The sequence below is a fragment of the Leptonychotes weddellii genome, chromosome 9 (genome assembly GCF_054177405.1).
Source record: "Leptonychotes weddellii isolate Sample4059 chromosome 9, ASM5417740v2, whole genome shotgun sequence".
Lineage (NCBI taxonomy): Eukaryota > Metazoa > Chordata > Mammalia > Carnivora > Phocidae > Leptonychotes > Leptonychotes weddellii.
In genome coordinates, this window is record NC_138377.1 from 75,595,313 (window position 1) to 75,610,816 (window position 15,504).

General features: G+C 35.1%; 1 protein-coding gene across 3 annotated transcripts in view; it reads right to left on the minus strand.

Annotated features, from left to right (window-relative positions):
• Positions 1–15,504, minus strand: part of UBR1 (ubiquitin protein ligase E3 component n-recognin 1) — a 135,456-nt gene that overhangs the window by 53,714 nt on the left and 66,238 nt on the right. For all 3 annotated transcript variants that reach the window (XM_081829490.1, XM_081829489.1, XM_081829491.1), the window contains 8 exons: positions 14,337–14,400; positions 12,026–12,150; positions 9,854–9,906; positions 6,724–6,826; positions 5,820–5,868; positions 5,057–5,211; positions 3,564–3,663; positions 2,627–2,736 (listed from right to left, as the gene is read on the minus strand). In XM_081829490.1, coding sequence (XP_081685616.1) covers positions 2,627–2,736; positions 3,564–3,663; positions 5,057–5,211; positions 5,820–5,868; positions 6,724–6,826; positions 9,854–9,906; positions 12,026–12,150; positions 14,337–14,400 — 759 coding nt within the window. The remainder of the gene's footprint in view (positions 1–2,626; positions 2,737–3,563; positions 3,664–5,056; positions 5,212–5,819; positions 5,869–6,723; positions 6,827–9,853; positions 9,907–12,025; positions 12,151–14,336; positions 14,401–15,504) is intronic.

The following is a 15,504-nucleotide window of genomic DNA, read 5'->3' on the forward strand; positions in this document are numbered from 1 at the left end:
TTTTTTTTAAAGATTTTATTTATTTATTTGAGACAGAGAGAATGAGAGAGACAGAGAGCACATGAGAGGGGGGAGGGTCAGAGGGAGAAGCAGGCTCCCTGCCGAGCAGAGAGCCCGATGCGGGACTCGATCCAGGGACTCCAGGATCATGACCTGAGCCGAAGGCAGTCGCTTAACCAACTGAGCCACCCAGGCGCCCAAAAACTTATTTTTATTTTGAAGGAGTCACATTCTCATGTGTAAAAACCTCCCACAAGGAACTTACAACACAACTTTATATTAAACATTTGGGGAAAATACCTAGTAAGTGTATGAGCTGATACTTGTACTTTTTGTCTATTTTGACAATGAACTTTGGTATTCTAAAAGAAAATAAATTTTTGGAAACAGATCTCCAATATATAACATTGTATCTATAAGATATAAATGTTGAACTAAATGTAGTTCAATTTATTTTTTTTCTTTTCTTTCCTTCTTTTAAGTAGGCTCCATGCCCACTGTAGAGACCAACATGGGGCTTGAACTCAAATCCCTGAGATCAAGACCTGACCTGAGATCAAGAGTTGGATGGTTAACTGACTGAGACATCCAGGTGCCCCTGATTTCTTTTCTTTTCTTTTTTTTTTTTTAAGATTTCATTTATTTGAGAGACAGCACAAGTGTACATGAGCGAGGGGGAGGGACAGAGGGAGAGGGAGAAGCAGACTCCCCGCTGAGCAGGAAGCCCAATTTGGGGCTCAATTCCAGTACCCCAGGATCATGACCTGAGCCAAAGTCAGAAGCTTAGCTGACTGAGCCACACAGGTGCCCCCTCAATTTATTTTCTTAATAAGAGTTGAATACTTATCTACCTTGTTTCTGTTTTGGTTTATATTTTTAAAATTATTATATTGGCAAATTTAACACAAATACTAAATACTTGTGAATTCTACTCCAAGAGAAACCTTAATAATAACATCATTATCTTATATCAAGCATGTTTAAGGAGCATCTCCAGTTAAGAAAAAAGCTGACTTCTTGAAGTACAGATCAATACAAAGATCTCCAATTGATGTAAATATGGAAAATAACCACTCCATATTCTAGTTATCAAAACAGTATCTAGCTGATCACATCAGAATTTTTTAATAAATACAGTGAGGGGAAGCTCCATAGTCTTGGCTTCATGTTTCCATGTGGAGGGTTTCCCATTAAGGTAATATTCCTGGCTTCTCTTACTACCCCTTATTCACTCCTCCCCAAAGGCAGTGGCATCTACCCAACAGTTCAAGCTTCAAATCCAAGTCATTTTTGACTCTGTGATCTCCCTCATCCTTTCCACCATTATCTATCAACAAATCCTATATATTCTGCCACCAAATTACCTCTGAATCAGTTCAGCTTCTTGCCATTTGCACCTGAGCCTTGGTCACACTCATTTCTCAACAGGATTTCTGCAACAGTTTTCTTTCTTTTCTTTTTTTTTTTTTAAGATTTTATTTATTTATTTGAGAGAGAGATAGGGAGAGAGAGCACGAGCAGGGGGGAAGGGTAAAGGGAGAGGCAGACTCCCTGCAGAGCAGGAAGCCTGACATGGGGCTCGGTCCCAGGACCCTGAGATCACAACCTGACCCGAAGGTAGATGCTTAACCGACTGAGCCACCCAGGCGCCCCTCTGCAACAGTATTGTAATAGTTTCCCTGCTGTTACTCTTGTCCCCTATAATCCACTTACACCATAGGAGCCACAGTGATCTTACAGAAGTAGAGACCAGATTATGTCACTCAAATCCTTTAATAGTTTCCCACTGTCCTCAAAAATAACATCCATTACTTTACCCTCACCTGTCAGGTCCTATATGATCTGGCTCTTGGCTGCCCCTCTGACCTTGTTTCCTACCTTCTCTCCCTCTCTCATTGTGCTTCAGTCATACTGGCCTTCTTTCTGGCCACCTTAGAGCTTTTCCAGTGTGGTCTCCTTTTTGTGGAATACTCTTACAGATTTTTATAAGTCTGGCTCCATGTCATTCAGTTTCAATGTCACCTCCTAAATGAGGACTTTTTTTTTTTTTTTAAAGATTTATTTATTTACTTGAGAGAGAGAGAGAATGCGAACAAGCAGGAGGGGCAGAGGGAGAGGGACAGAGACTCTCAAGCAGACTCCGCCCTGAGTGCAAGGCCCGACACGGGGCTTGATCTCAAAACCCTGAGATCGTGACCTGAGCTGAAACCAAGAATTGGATGCTTAACTGACTACGCCACCCAGGCACCCCAAAAGAGGCCTTTCTGACTACCCATCTGAAGTTACCCTCTATTCATCTACTGAATTATCCTTTTCTTGTTCATTGACTGTACCTCAACTAGTGTATTCTCCATGATAGCAAGCACCTTATCTGTGTTGTTGAGTCTAGAAATGACCATGGCACTATAATAGGCATTCAACAGATGCTGACTGAATAATGACACAAATAAATAAACCTTAATTTATTAAAAAAAAAAAAACCTCCACTAAAACATGAAAATATGTGAGTGACCATGAAATCAGTAGTAAATGACTTTATAATTGGAGAATAGTGGTTTAACATTACAGGCAGAGGATTCTTCAATATTTACACCAAGATATGATACAGTTTATTTATCAGGTTCACCTGGAGTATCCATGTTATCATGTCCTTCTGGCCTTCTAACTGGGGAATTCCTTTGAGTTTTTCCAAAAGCATTTGTATATTCTGAGCATTCATGGCTGAACTTCCCAATCCTTTTTTAAAACACAAAAGTTACAAATCATAAATAAAAACCTTTATAATTATAATCTATAATGTTATGTTATTCACATTGCTAACCAAAGTTCAAAATCACTCCCTTAACTACATTAATTTTTCAATGGAAGAATCTGCAATGACATGAAGTACTCAGTACTAAATTCAACAACTTGAAAAACTTGAATTATTTTAAAACTCTTAATACATTTTCCACTGGGGCTGCTAAATAAAAGCTACCTTTAATGATCTGTCTCCCGCCTTTCCTCCACTTGGCTCACTGTCTAGTAAAAGTAGTTAATGAGAACCAAAGCTCCCAAAAATATGAAAGTGGGGCCTTTTTATATCCATAAACTGAATAGGTTTAGGATGTCTTCAAGGACCTAAAAAATACAGTCTGTAAACAGAATATGAGATGCTTTTCTCCTATTGGTTTCATAATCAATGTCCCTGGAATGTGCTTTGATGAAACTGTCTTAATGTAATAAATAAATCTAAATACATCTTAGTAAAAATCTAATCTAAACCTATCCTGTTCTGCCAGAAAGAAAACAGTGCAAGACAAACTCACTATCATTCACTTGGACGTCTACAATCAAAAAAAAGGGGGGGGGGTTAAGCAGTGAGAAAGATTGTAGTAGGGGATGGAAAATATATTTTTATTGTTGAAAACATCAGTTAAAAACTAAAGATGCTAGGAAAAGTATTAATTTCAGAACTGTCTATACTTTAAGGAGTGGTAGATTAACACTCTGTAAGAGCTAAACTTTCACTTACAAATTCGTAATTAGCTGAAGCTATGCTGAAAATTAATACTAAAACATACTTGAAGCCTTATGGTAAAAGTCAAATGTCACTTCTTCTTCAGGAGCTTTTTGAAGCTGCTGCTTTTCTTCTAGTAAACCCAATGCCAGAATATGAAATGCCTGAAAGAGGAATATGAAAAGATCTATAAAACTGTGCTTCCAGAGGTAAATATATTTTAAATGAAGGTAAAAATAAGCAATCTGATAGGTAAAAAAGGGGCAAAGGTTATAAACAAGCAGTTCACAGAAAGAGAAATGATAAATACACATATGAAAAATGTTCAACCTCACTTAAAACTGAAGAAATGTGAACTGAAACAAGACCATCCTGTTTTTCACCTATTAGAGTGGCAAAATTTTTAGAGTTTAGTAAAATACAGAGCTGACTGAGGTGCAGGGAAACAGGCACTTTCCACCACACTGGTTATGTCAAAGTAAACTGGTGTAACATTTTGAAGGCCAATTTGACGATATTTATCAAAAATGTAAAGGTACAGACCTAGTATTAAGAATCAGTATGACAACACACTCAAGTATGCAAAGATATTTGTAAAAGGATGTTCATTTCAGTGTTATTACACGGAGACCTAAAAATAACCTAAATGTCTATTAATAGGAGACTGGTTAAGCGAACTATACGTATCCACACAATGGAGCAATCATCTATCAAGAATGAAATAGGCCTATATGTGCTAAAATGGAATGATTTCCAGAAGATACACACCTTTAACAGTGCTTATCTCCTAGGTAGGACACTACGGGGTAGGGAGAGAAATTTTAACCTTTGATTTCAAATATATCTCCATGGCCTGAAATTTTTTACTCATGTATTTACCATTGTTATAACAAAAATTGAGATACACATTACAGTATGACCAGTATTTAGAACCTCCAGACCATTAACAGCCAAGGAAGAAAGAAAATTAATTAAATTAAATTAATTAAATGTTAAATTAAGTTAAATACCCAGTTATAGCTACCAAAGATGACACTAAGTAATTTATCTATAACAATATCAAGAAAAAATAGCTGCTTCTACTTTATGAGCTAATTCTCATAAAAACTCTATGAAATAATTATACTTATACCCACTTACCAGTAAAATGGAGAAATTATTCTTTGCTCCTAAATAGGAGTGGGGTAACCCAAGATTCAAGTCTGTCTTCAAATCACTACTTGCTCATAATACAAGTAAAATAAGAAATGTAGAAAATTATAATGCAATAAGGATATACCGATTTATTATTAGCAGGGCAGGCTTTTTATTTTATTTTATTTTTCCAGTATAAATGGTTCTCAAGAGTAAGGATACTAAAAACATGAGAATGTATGACTAAGAAAGTCTATGCCACATCTAAACTATTTTTAATGACCCCCAGGTCTCAGGTGCTCTAGTGTGGTTCTGACTGAAGTTACAAAGTTAGACCAAAGATCTTCTTTTCCCTGGCTCCTCATAAACCCTACGATGTAGAGACAGTATTGGAAGTAGAAAAAATATTTCAAGTATACATACCATCTGAAGCATTCCTTCAGTCCACAAGTTAGAATCTGTGTCAATTGCCCGCTCAAATATGATCCTGAGAATGTACATCATGATATCACAATTGAGAAGGTTAACCACTTTGCTGAAAGCAGGGCAGAATTCAGGAGGTGGTGGTGGTGGTAATGCTGTAGTGAGTGGAAGATGGATAGCAGAAGAGACAAACAAGTATATTTTTATTTAGGTTATCCTACATGCTAAATTGCATATGTCAAAATCATATTACACGCAACAACACATGATTTTTGTTACCTTTAGAGCAGTGAACACATCAATGTCAAGGGAAATATAAGTCACTATATTAATCACTCAAAATAGACTCTAATTGCTATAAATTTAAAAATTCTGTCCCGATTGATGTAAGCCATAACTTAATGTGAGGGCAAGAATTAAAGGGTTCTTTGCACTTCCATTAGTTGCCCACTCTTAAAAAACAACAAAAACAAAAACGAAAAACACTATACGCTTTGCTGATACAAAAACCACAGAAAATAGTCAAAATGAGTCAATTCAGGGGCGCCTGGGGGGGTTCAGCTGGTTAAGCGTCTGACTCTTGATTTTAGCTCAGGTTATGATCTCAGGGTTGTGAGATCGAGCCGTGCATCAGGCTGTGCACTCAGAGCGGGGTCTGCTTGCCTCTCTCCTTCCCCCTCTGCCCCTCCCCCTGCTCACTCTCCCTCAAAATAAAAAAATAAAATCTTAAAAAAATGAGTCAATTCGGAATCTCACTTTTTACCTTCATCTTTGTTTTCTTGTTTTCTCCTTTTTTTCTGCATATGTTCCGCCTTTGTATTAAAAAAGAAAAAAAGAGTAACTTTAAATATACTGCTTGGCAAGCATGAAACAAATGGAATAGTTTGAAGCAGGCAGGAAAGATCCAGGAGCCTACCAAAATACATACTAAGTATGTATTCAAAATGTTACCTTGTGCCAGAAATGAAATGACTGTCCTAGGAAAAGCAACTGCAAACCAGATGAGTAACATCCCTCCTTAAGATTTTACTCCCCATTCTTTCGGTCAACAATACTCATTTAGTGCCTATTATATATTCAGGGCATCGTACTATGGGCTGGAAATTGTTCAATCACATTTATAAGGACAAGTCCAGACATCACTCTAAGTGATCAAACTTAACATTACCCTTAATGGGACAAATAGACATTATGTGCCTATTGATGTGATACAATATATTACCTATATAATATTCTTGCCCCAAAAAGTTTAACTTGAATCTAACCATGAGAATATAATCAGGCACATTCAGAATGTAGGATATTCTAAAAGATCAGTAGTCCATACTCTACAGAAATGGCAATATTATGAGAGACTAAACAGGCAAAAAGACTACCCTAAATTAAAAGAGATTACAGAAACATGACACCAAATGAAGTGCAAGATTCTTGACTGAATCCTCCTCCCCATGAGACAGTGATAAAGGATATTTCTGGTAAATCAGAAAAATTTAAATACTGCCTGTACACTAGATAACATTACTGATTCAATTTTAATTTCTTGGGTGAGATAATGGCCCTATTAGTGAGAACCAGTATGAAACTACATAAAAACCAGGAAATTTTCTGTGGAGTTAGAAACCATAAAGCATTTTAGGCTTATTTACTGAAAAGCATATCTTTCCTACCTTGCTATGCTGTGTTTTGGAATAATGATAAAAGTACATATTGAAGTCTTTCAATGATTCATCTTTCAGTTCATAAACTCCATGGCCGGACACACCTGGTTTCCTGAACAGAAAATATAGAGATGAACTGTGGTGTTCTTGTAGTATAAAATACTGAAAATAAGAACCTAAAAATTAATCAAACTGTCAAAATCTAGAAGAAATACAATCATTTATCAATTAGCTTGCTTAAACTGAAATGACTAATTTCATTCCAACAGTAAAACTAAAAACCTACACTGCAAGCTCAAAGTCCTTATAACAGCCAAGTTGTGTTTCATAATTAAGAAACTTAAATAAAGCTAAGGAAACTTATTTTATATTATACAGACCTCATTTGATTGATGCCCTACTTAATTTGCTAAGGCTTTCTAAAACAGTAGTGAGATATCAAATTGGAGATGAAAATACAGTGTTGGGGCACCTGGGTGGCTCAATTAAGCGTCCAACTCTTAATTTCAGCTCAGGTCACTATCTCAGGCTCATGAGATGGAGCCCCTTGCTGGGCTCGTGCTCAGCGGGGAGTCTGCTTGAGATTCTCTGCCTCCCTCTGCCCCTCCCCACCCCCACGCACGCTCTCTCTAATAAATAAATAAATCTTAAAAAAAAAAAAAGAAAAAAACAGTGTTGAATCCTTCATACAGCACTATAAGGAAAAGCATCAAAGCCAAAAGGAATACTTCGTATTTGTTCAGCACACTAAACAGCTTTTGGTTTCTTTTGAATTTTTAAGTGAAAAAGGTTACTGAGTATTATTAAACCATAAAAAAGCTATATCCTATTTTAAAAGTTATTTAAAACCACTAATTTATGACCATAATACTATAGAAAGTAGAAATTCACTACCAGTAGGAATTTTTTGAATTTTAAGAATTAATCCACTTAAAATCTTATTTCCATTTCATGTATCTCAAAGAATCAAAGAATTATAAAATCTCCCATTCAGTATGTTGCCTTTTTGTTTTGTTGACGGTTTCCTTCACTGTGCAAAAGCTTTTTATTTTAATGTAGTCCCAATAGTTTATTTTTGTTTTTGTTTCACTTGTCAGGAGACATTTAGAAAAATGCTGCTACGGCCAATGTCAGAGAAATTACTGCCTGTGTTCTCTTCTAGGATTTTTATGGCTTTAGGTCTCACATTAAGTTTTTAATCCATGCTGGGTTTATTTTTGTGTATGGTGTTAATAGGTGGTCCAGTTTCATTCTTTTACATGGAGTTGTCCAATTTTTTTTCCTGGTGCCATTTATGAGGAGACTGTGTTTTCCCCATTGCATATTCTTGCCTTCTTCGCCATAGCTTAATTAACCATATAATTATGGGTTTACTTCTGGGCTCTCTTTTCTATTCCACTGATCTATGTGCCTGTTTTTGTGCCAGTAGCATACTGGTTTTTATTATTATTATTAGTTTAATTCCAGTATAGTTAGCAGTGTTATATTAGTTTCAGGTATAAAATATAGTGATTCAACAATTCCATACAACACCTAGTGCTCATCACAAGTGCACTCCTTCATCTCCCCATCATCTATTTCACCTATCCCCCCACCAATCTCCCCTCTGGCAACCACCAGTTTGTTCTCTATTTTCAAGAATCTGTTTCTTGGTTTCTCTCTCTTTTTTTCCCCTTTGTTCATTTGTTTTATTTCTTAAATTCCACATGAGTGAGATCATATGGTATCTGTCTTTCTCTGATTGACTTATTTTGCTTAGCATTATACTCTCCAGCTCCAGCTATGTTGCTGCAAACAGCATGATTTCATTCTTTTTTATGGCTGAATAATGTTTCATTGTATAATATATACCACCTCTTCTTTGTCCATCTATCGATGGACACTTGGGCTGCTTCCATAATTTGGCTATTGTAAATAATGCTGCAATAAACAAAGGGGTGCATGTGTTCCTTTGAATTAGTGTTTCACTACTTTTTGGGAAAATACCCAGTAATGCGATTACTGGATCGTAGGGTAGTTCTACTTTTAACTTCTTGAGGAACCTCCAAACTGTTCTCCAGAGTGGCTGCACCAGTTTGCATTCCCACCCAACAGTATGAGAAGGTTCCTTTTTCTCCACATCCTCACTAACACTTGCTGTTTCTTGTGTTTTTTATTTTGACCAATCTGACCATACAATTTTGATTACTATAGCTCTGTAGTATGTCTTGAAATCTGGAATTGTAACATCTCCAGCTTTGTTCTTCTTTCTTAAGATTTCTTTGGCTATCTGGGTTTTTGTGGTTTCATACAAATGTTAGTATTATTTGTTCTAGTTTTGTGAAAAATGCTGTTGGTATTTTGATAGGGATTGCACTGAATCTACAGATTGCTTTGAATAATTTGCACATTTTAATAATATTAATTCTTCCAATCCATGAGCATGGAATATCTTTCCATTTGCTTGTTCATCTTCTATTTCTTTTATCAATCAAAAACTTAACTATCAATAGCCTACTACTGACCAGGAACCTTACTAATAACCTAAACAGTTAATTAATAAATGTATTTTGTATGTTAAATGTACTATATACCATATTCGTACAATAAAGCTGGAGGAAAGAAAATGTTATTAAGAAAATCATAAGGAGGGACGCCTGGGTGGCTCAGTCAGTTAAGTGCCTGCCTTCGGCTCAGGTCATGATCCCAGGGTCCTGGGATTGAGTCCCGCATCGGGCTCCCTACTCCACGGGGAGCCTGCTTCTCCCTCTGCCTCTGCCTCTCTCTCTCGCTCTCTCATGAATAAAAAAAAAAAAAAAGAAAATCATAAGGAAGAGAAAATACCCTCCAGTACTGTACTGTAAAAACTCGATGTATAAGTGGACCCATGCTATTCAAACCCGTGTTGAAGGGTCAACTGTACTTACTATCTATGTCATTTAATATCATAAATGAGTATTTCTCATACACCTGTTAAAGATACTCATTTCTTCAACAAACACAAAAATTGTGTGCCTCTCACTTTCACTCTTTCTAATCGGTACTCCATTCTTGTTCTTGGGAGCTCAGGCAAGGACTTCAGAGCTTCTACAAAGTATCCAAAGTACAAGAACAAAGACTGGTCTATCTCTCAGAATATGCATAAATATTAAGTACTTACTTAAATGTGGCCACTTTGTTAATGACATTCTCTAAGCCAGTTTCATTATTTTCCTGTTGAAACAATATTTTTGTCATTTTACCTTCATGTTACGACTTTTCCTTCTCTTACTGTGAACTGAAATACATTTCAACAGCATTCTTGAAGTACTTTGTAAGCAATAAAAAAAATCAACTTCCAATATAAAAAAATTAGGTCTGAAACCAATTAGCTTTGTTTTGAGGAATCAATTTCTAAACAGAAATAAAATCTATAAATAAACTACTTATGGAAGAAATTTTATCTAAGTTTGCCCTCATATATGTATACATATAGATACCCACACACAAACACACACATACCTGCCCAACAGTTCAAAGAAAAAGAGCTTTCCTTTATGTAATATGTTCATCATCCACATCATTTAAGCACATATCCATGCTGTACCAACACCTAAAACTAAGGTTATAAAATAAATGGGATCTACAGCAAAACACATGCAGATGCCCAAATGTATTCTGGCTTCTGCATTATAATAATTTTCTGACTGGCTGGAACTTTTCCTTAATCAAGAAATATTATTTTTTTATGTAATCACTTCAAATCAGGATAAGAACATAGTCAAGATACTAAAGCAAGCTCACAGATTCCTATAGTTTTGCAAAAATTATGATATTTAACCTCCTTTAAAAATAATGCACTTGGGGTAAGCAATGAAGTTAGGATATGCCCTAAAGATTTCTTTTGCAAAGTACGGTATGTGTATCACTAGTGGTATGTGAAATTATTTTAGGTTGCACACAGTTACATATTTTAAAAATTTTGAATAGTTACTCACTTATTTTAATATGAATTAGGAAAAAAAAATCCAGAATCTAAACCTACTATTTCACTGATAGTACTGCCTAGAAAGATGCTAAGAAAAAATATAAGTTAGGGGCGCCTGGGTAGCTCAATCAGTTGAGCATCTGACTCTTGATTTCAGCTCAGGTCATGATCTCATAGGTCATGAGATTGGGCCCCACATTGGGCTCTGCACTCAGTGGGGAGTCTGCTTGAGGATTCTCTCCATCTGCCCCTCGCCCCACTCTTGTGCTCATGGCTTTCTCTCAAATAAATAAATCTTTAAAAAAGTAAGTTAAATCTTGGGGCGCCTGGGTGGCTCAGTCGTTAGGTGTCTGCCTTCGGCTCAGGTCATGATCCCAGGGTCCTGGGATCGAGCCCCATGTCAGGTTCCCTGCTCTGTGGGAAGCCTGCTTCTCCCTCTCCCACTCCCCCTGCTTGTGTTCCCTCTCTCGCTGTGTCTCTCTCTGTCAAATAAATAAATAAATGGTAGATATGCAGAAATTATGAAGGTGTTATGCCAAATGGTTAGCTTGAGAATCAGTTAACAATGAAACTGGAAAAAGATACAAATATTTTTTGGGAAAAATGACCAATAGTCCAAGCTTATCTCTATTCTACTTCTCTAGAACACCTTGATAGTAGATAAGTCTAATTCTCTTTTAAGAATCATTGTTCTAATTCATAATTAACTCTCAGGAGAAAAAATATGAGACTCATAATCTTTAGGACTATTACTTCGACAATCAGTATATACAAAAACATAAGTATCACCTGCGGTGGCCCTGAGACAGCACCCTGCAGGCCTCAGAGGCAGCAGAGATACTAACGCAGGCTCACTCTGGGATACAGGGGAAGACATCAAGCCTAGAGTAGATTACCCAGTGGTCTAGAATGCTTCTATCTAACCTTTCTTCCTTCCTTCACCTGAAATCAGCCTCGCCTGGCAGTCTCATGGCTCCCCCAGCTTTTCCAAATTCCCTCACCATTTTCTCTCATAGGCATCATTCCTCATAAATTCTTGTATGTTTTGGCTTGACATCTGCTTCTTGGAAGATCCAGACTAACACACTACCCAAATAGTATTTCAGGGAGCTCCCTTTTTCTCTGGAGAAATTTTATTTTAAGGTAAACAAAAAGTCAGGGAGTTTCTTGTTCTAAGATGTTTTCCAAATAGCTATAATGTTTCTTAAATGTTTCCTAATGCCCCGCAGTCCAGAATTAAAGTTTATATCTGGAAAATTTGCCAAATAGATTTTCCTCAAACTTCAAAGTAGTTTCCAATTAACAAAAAAGAAAAAAAAAATCCCATCTTAAGGTGAATGGAGTAAAAAACCGTATTGGACTTACATTCTCAGGTAAATTTTTGGCAATGGCACTATGTGGCATGGGTTCAATACAAAGCAAGTGAATAATTTCTCTCATTGTGACCTCTTCTTTTGTCACATTTCCCACTCCAGGTACATAACGCTCTCCTAATACAAACAATGAAAAGAAACAGTAAAACAATTATTTTCTATTCAAATCTCTTCTACCAGGAACACTTATTACACAGAACAATGCAGTAACTCCATGAGAAAGGGACCAAAAATTATTTGCACAGGTTCGAAAATATGAATAAAATTATGTAAAAGCCAGAGGAAGAAAAATGAAGAGATCTAAAAACACAGGCTTTCTTGTAACTTATACACACACAAACACAGAGGTACACATACACATTAGAAACAAGGCCCCTCAATTAAATTAGCATGTGCTTCTAAATCAGAAAACAAAGCACATGGCATTGAAAAAGCAGTGGCCATTGTTGAACGATAGCTTTTCTTTCAAGATCTTCCTCAATTTTGTCGCTACTTGTTATTTTAAGAAAGAACAAAGTGAAACTCAAAAACAAAATACTTAAAATAATATGTATCAGGAATGACTGGTGTTGCTAAAATGCCCACATGATCACATTTCCATTTTTCATCTCAATAAACTGCCAAATGGAGAGAGAAAATATACTTAACTATGGGAACTTCATCGGTGTCATATCATCTAATTCTAATTGCCTTAAGAAGGCCTACGATAACTGGCCTTATGTCACCACTGATTTTCAATACTACAGCATGTATAAAAAGTCCTATGATATTTATAACAAGGTTATTTTAAAGATAGGAAACTTTTGCCTAAGAGATTTGATAAATTCTACACATTAGCCAAAGAATGACTTTTTGTGAAGTGAATTCATTTCAAACAGATCATTCCTCTTAACATTTGTAAAGCACTTTGTAACTTTCAATTTTCTTTCACCTAAAACAATATTCCCTAGAAGTTCAGTGCTAGAAGGAACTTTAGAGATCATACAGATTACCTTCTAGTTTTACAAGTCAGGAATCTGAGACCCAAAGAATATAGATGGCATGCTCTTGATAGTTAATATATTATAAATAATGGAAGTATAATAATATAATGTATAACAATACAATATGTAATTACTATAGAATATTATATAATTACATATATATTACTTACACATATGTATTAATGATATATATTAAATGTTGACTCCTGAAAGTAATGAACTTATTATACTCAAGAATATAGCATTTTTCTTTTTTTAAGATTTTATTTATTTATTTGACAGAGACAGAGACAGCGAGAGCAGGAACACAAGCAGCGGGAGTAGGAGAGGGAGAAGCAGGCTTCCCCCCGAGGAGGGAGCCCGATGTGGGACTCGATCCCAGGACCCTGGGATCATGACCTGAGCCGAAGGCAGACGCTTAACGACTGAGCCACTCAGGTGCCCGAATATAGCAAGTATTAACCAAGAATCAAATCACATAGGAGGAAAAACCCAATCAATCTGGATAAACACAATAACAGAAAAATAACAGTAGCAATAATAAAACAGTAAAAATATAAAATAGCAAAAATTTAATACAGTACTAGAAATTCTTCATATAGTATTCCAAGAACAAACATTAAAATTCCCCTCAAGTTTTTATAATTTAATAAAGTACAGCATTAATTTAAAAATCTTTTACACATGTATATCTCATTTAGCAATTAAGGTTTATCATACTTCCTGCTGAGACAAGCAGTCAGTCAGTAACTAATTCTTTCACAACAAGTAAAATGAACCCATGTTTTCAGATTTAACTAATGGCTAGAATCCTCACTAGGAACTACTAATATAAAGCCATGTCTGCTGCAGTAAAGTAAGAAACAACAGCCAGAATGAGAAGTTAAGAACTTTTACTTAGCTGATAAAATCAATAAAGACTATAAAATGAACATAAAAAATAAAAGTATGGCCAGTATTGCACAAAGTAATTTAATAGAATGACACGATGAAAATATATTTTAGACCTGAAATTTCATATATAAATAAGATTTTCAGCAGTCAATGTACAGATATTTTTCATCTACATTTCTAAGTAGGATAATTGTATTCCAGACCTCTACAAACAAGACCAAACAATTTTAAATCAGGTACTGAAAAATAAAGATATAATAGAGCTGTGCTTTTTTAAAAGCTGGGTTTCTAAACATATCAATCATATTAGTCACATTAATATTCTATGCTATGTTTGGGAAGAGAGTAAAATGATAAATTACAGTTTTTATTAACGTTCTCTCTAAAAAGAACTCATATCCTATTTCAAACATGTTTTAATCTTACCTACAATATAGATGAGGACTTGAAGCATTTCTTCTATTAATGTATTATATTGTTTAATCAAATCCTATTAAATCAAAAAAGAATAAATTAGTTACATATGAACCAAAAGCTTTCATAAAACATACATTTCTGGATCAGGCTCATGGCCCATGCAGTCCAGTATTTTCCTCCAGACTAGAACAGATTATACTCAATAAAAATATTATTGTTTTCATTATCATTACCATAGAGCCTTAAGTCAACAAACTAATTCTAATGACTTCCTTCTTATCTGGGTTGGTGGGACAGTGGCTTCAAATAATAGATACCAGCTACGGTGACAGTAGCTTTCCTTAACACATCTCTTATTTAAGCAATGTAGCAATTAGATACTCATTTTTACATTGAGTATAAAACATGACTAAAAATTAGCTTTGTATTTTATATCCTATTCTTTGGTTCTTTGCAACTAACTTCTAATGTGAAAGCATAAAATAAATTTGTAAATTCAAAGTAGGTAAGGACTAATTTATAAGTTCTTATCAAATTTTAAAGCAATGAAGGATGATGAAACTGTATAGGACAACAAATAATAAATTATGAAAAATGTAACAATACAATAAATGAAGAATATCCTTACTAAATAAGGAATTCTGACAAAAAGAGAAAAAGGATGAAGGACTAGAAAGATAATTTATTATCAGAAAGGGGGATACTACTGCAACAACAAAGATTAAAAATACCAGTGCCATACTGGTACATCTGGTAAAAATACCAGATGTACAAACTGCTAAAGAGTGTAAATCTGAGTAACTTTTAAGAGTCTTAAGAAAAAAAAAAGAGTCTTAAGAAAGAGCACATTGTTTTCTTCAGCAAATCCATTTTTAAAAATTTATCTTAACAAAATAATTAGGCAAGTGTTTAAACTGAAGTGCAGAGATGTTTCTGAGACCAAAAAAACTAGAAAACCGCTTCAGCAATAGGGGACTAAGGTATAATGCAATCATACAGTACAATAATATATAGCCATTAAAAATTATGACATAAAAAATGATGTGGTTATGTATTTAATGACAAGAAAAAATATAGCAAATATCTCATTAAGAAGAGAAAGCAAATTACAAAAAAGCACATATAAAATGATCCAATTTTTGGTGTAAAAACAAGACACCAAAACTTAAAAAGTGAT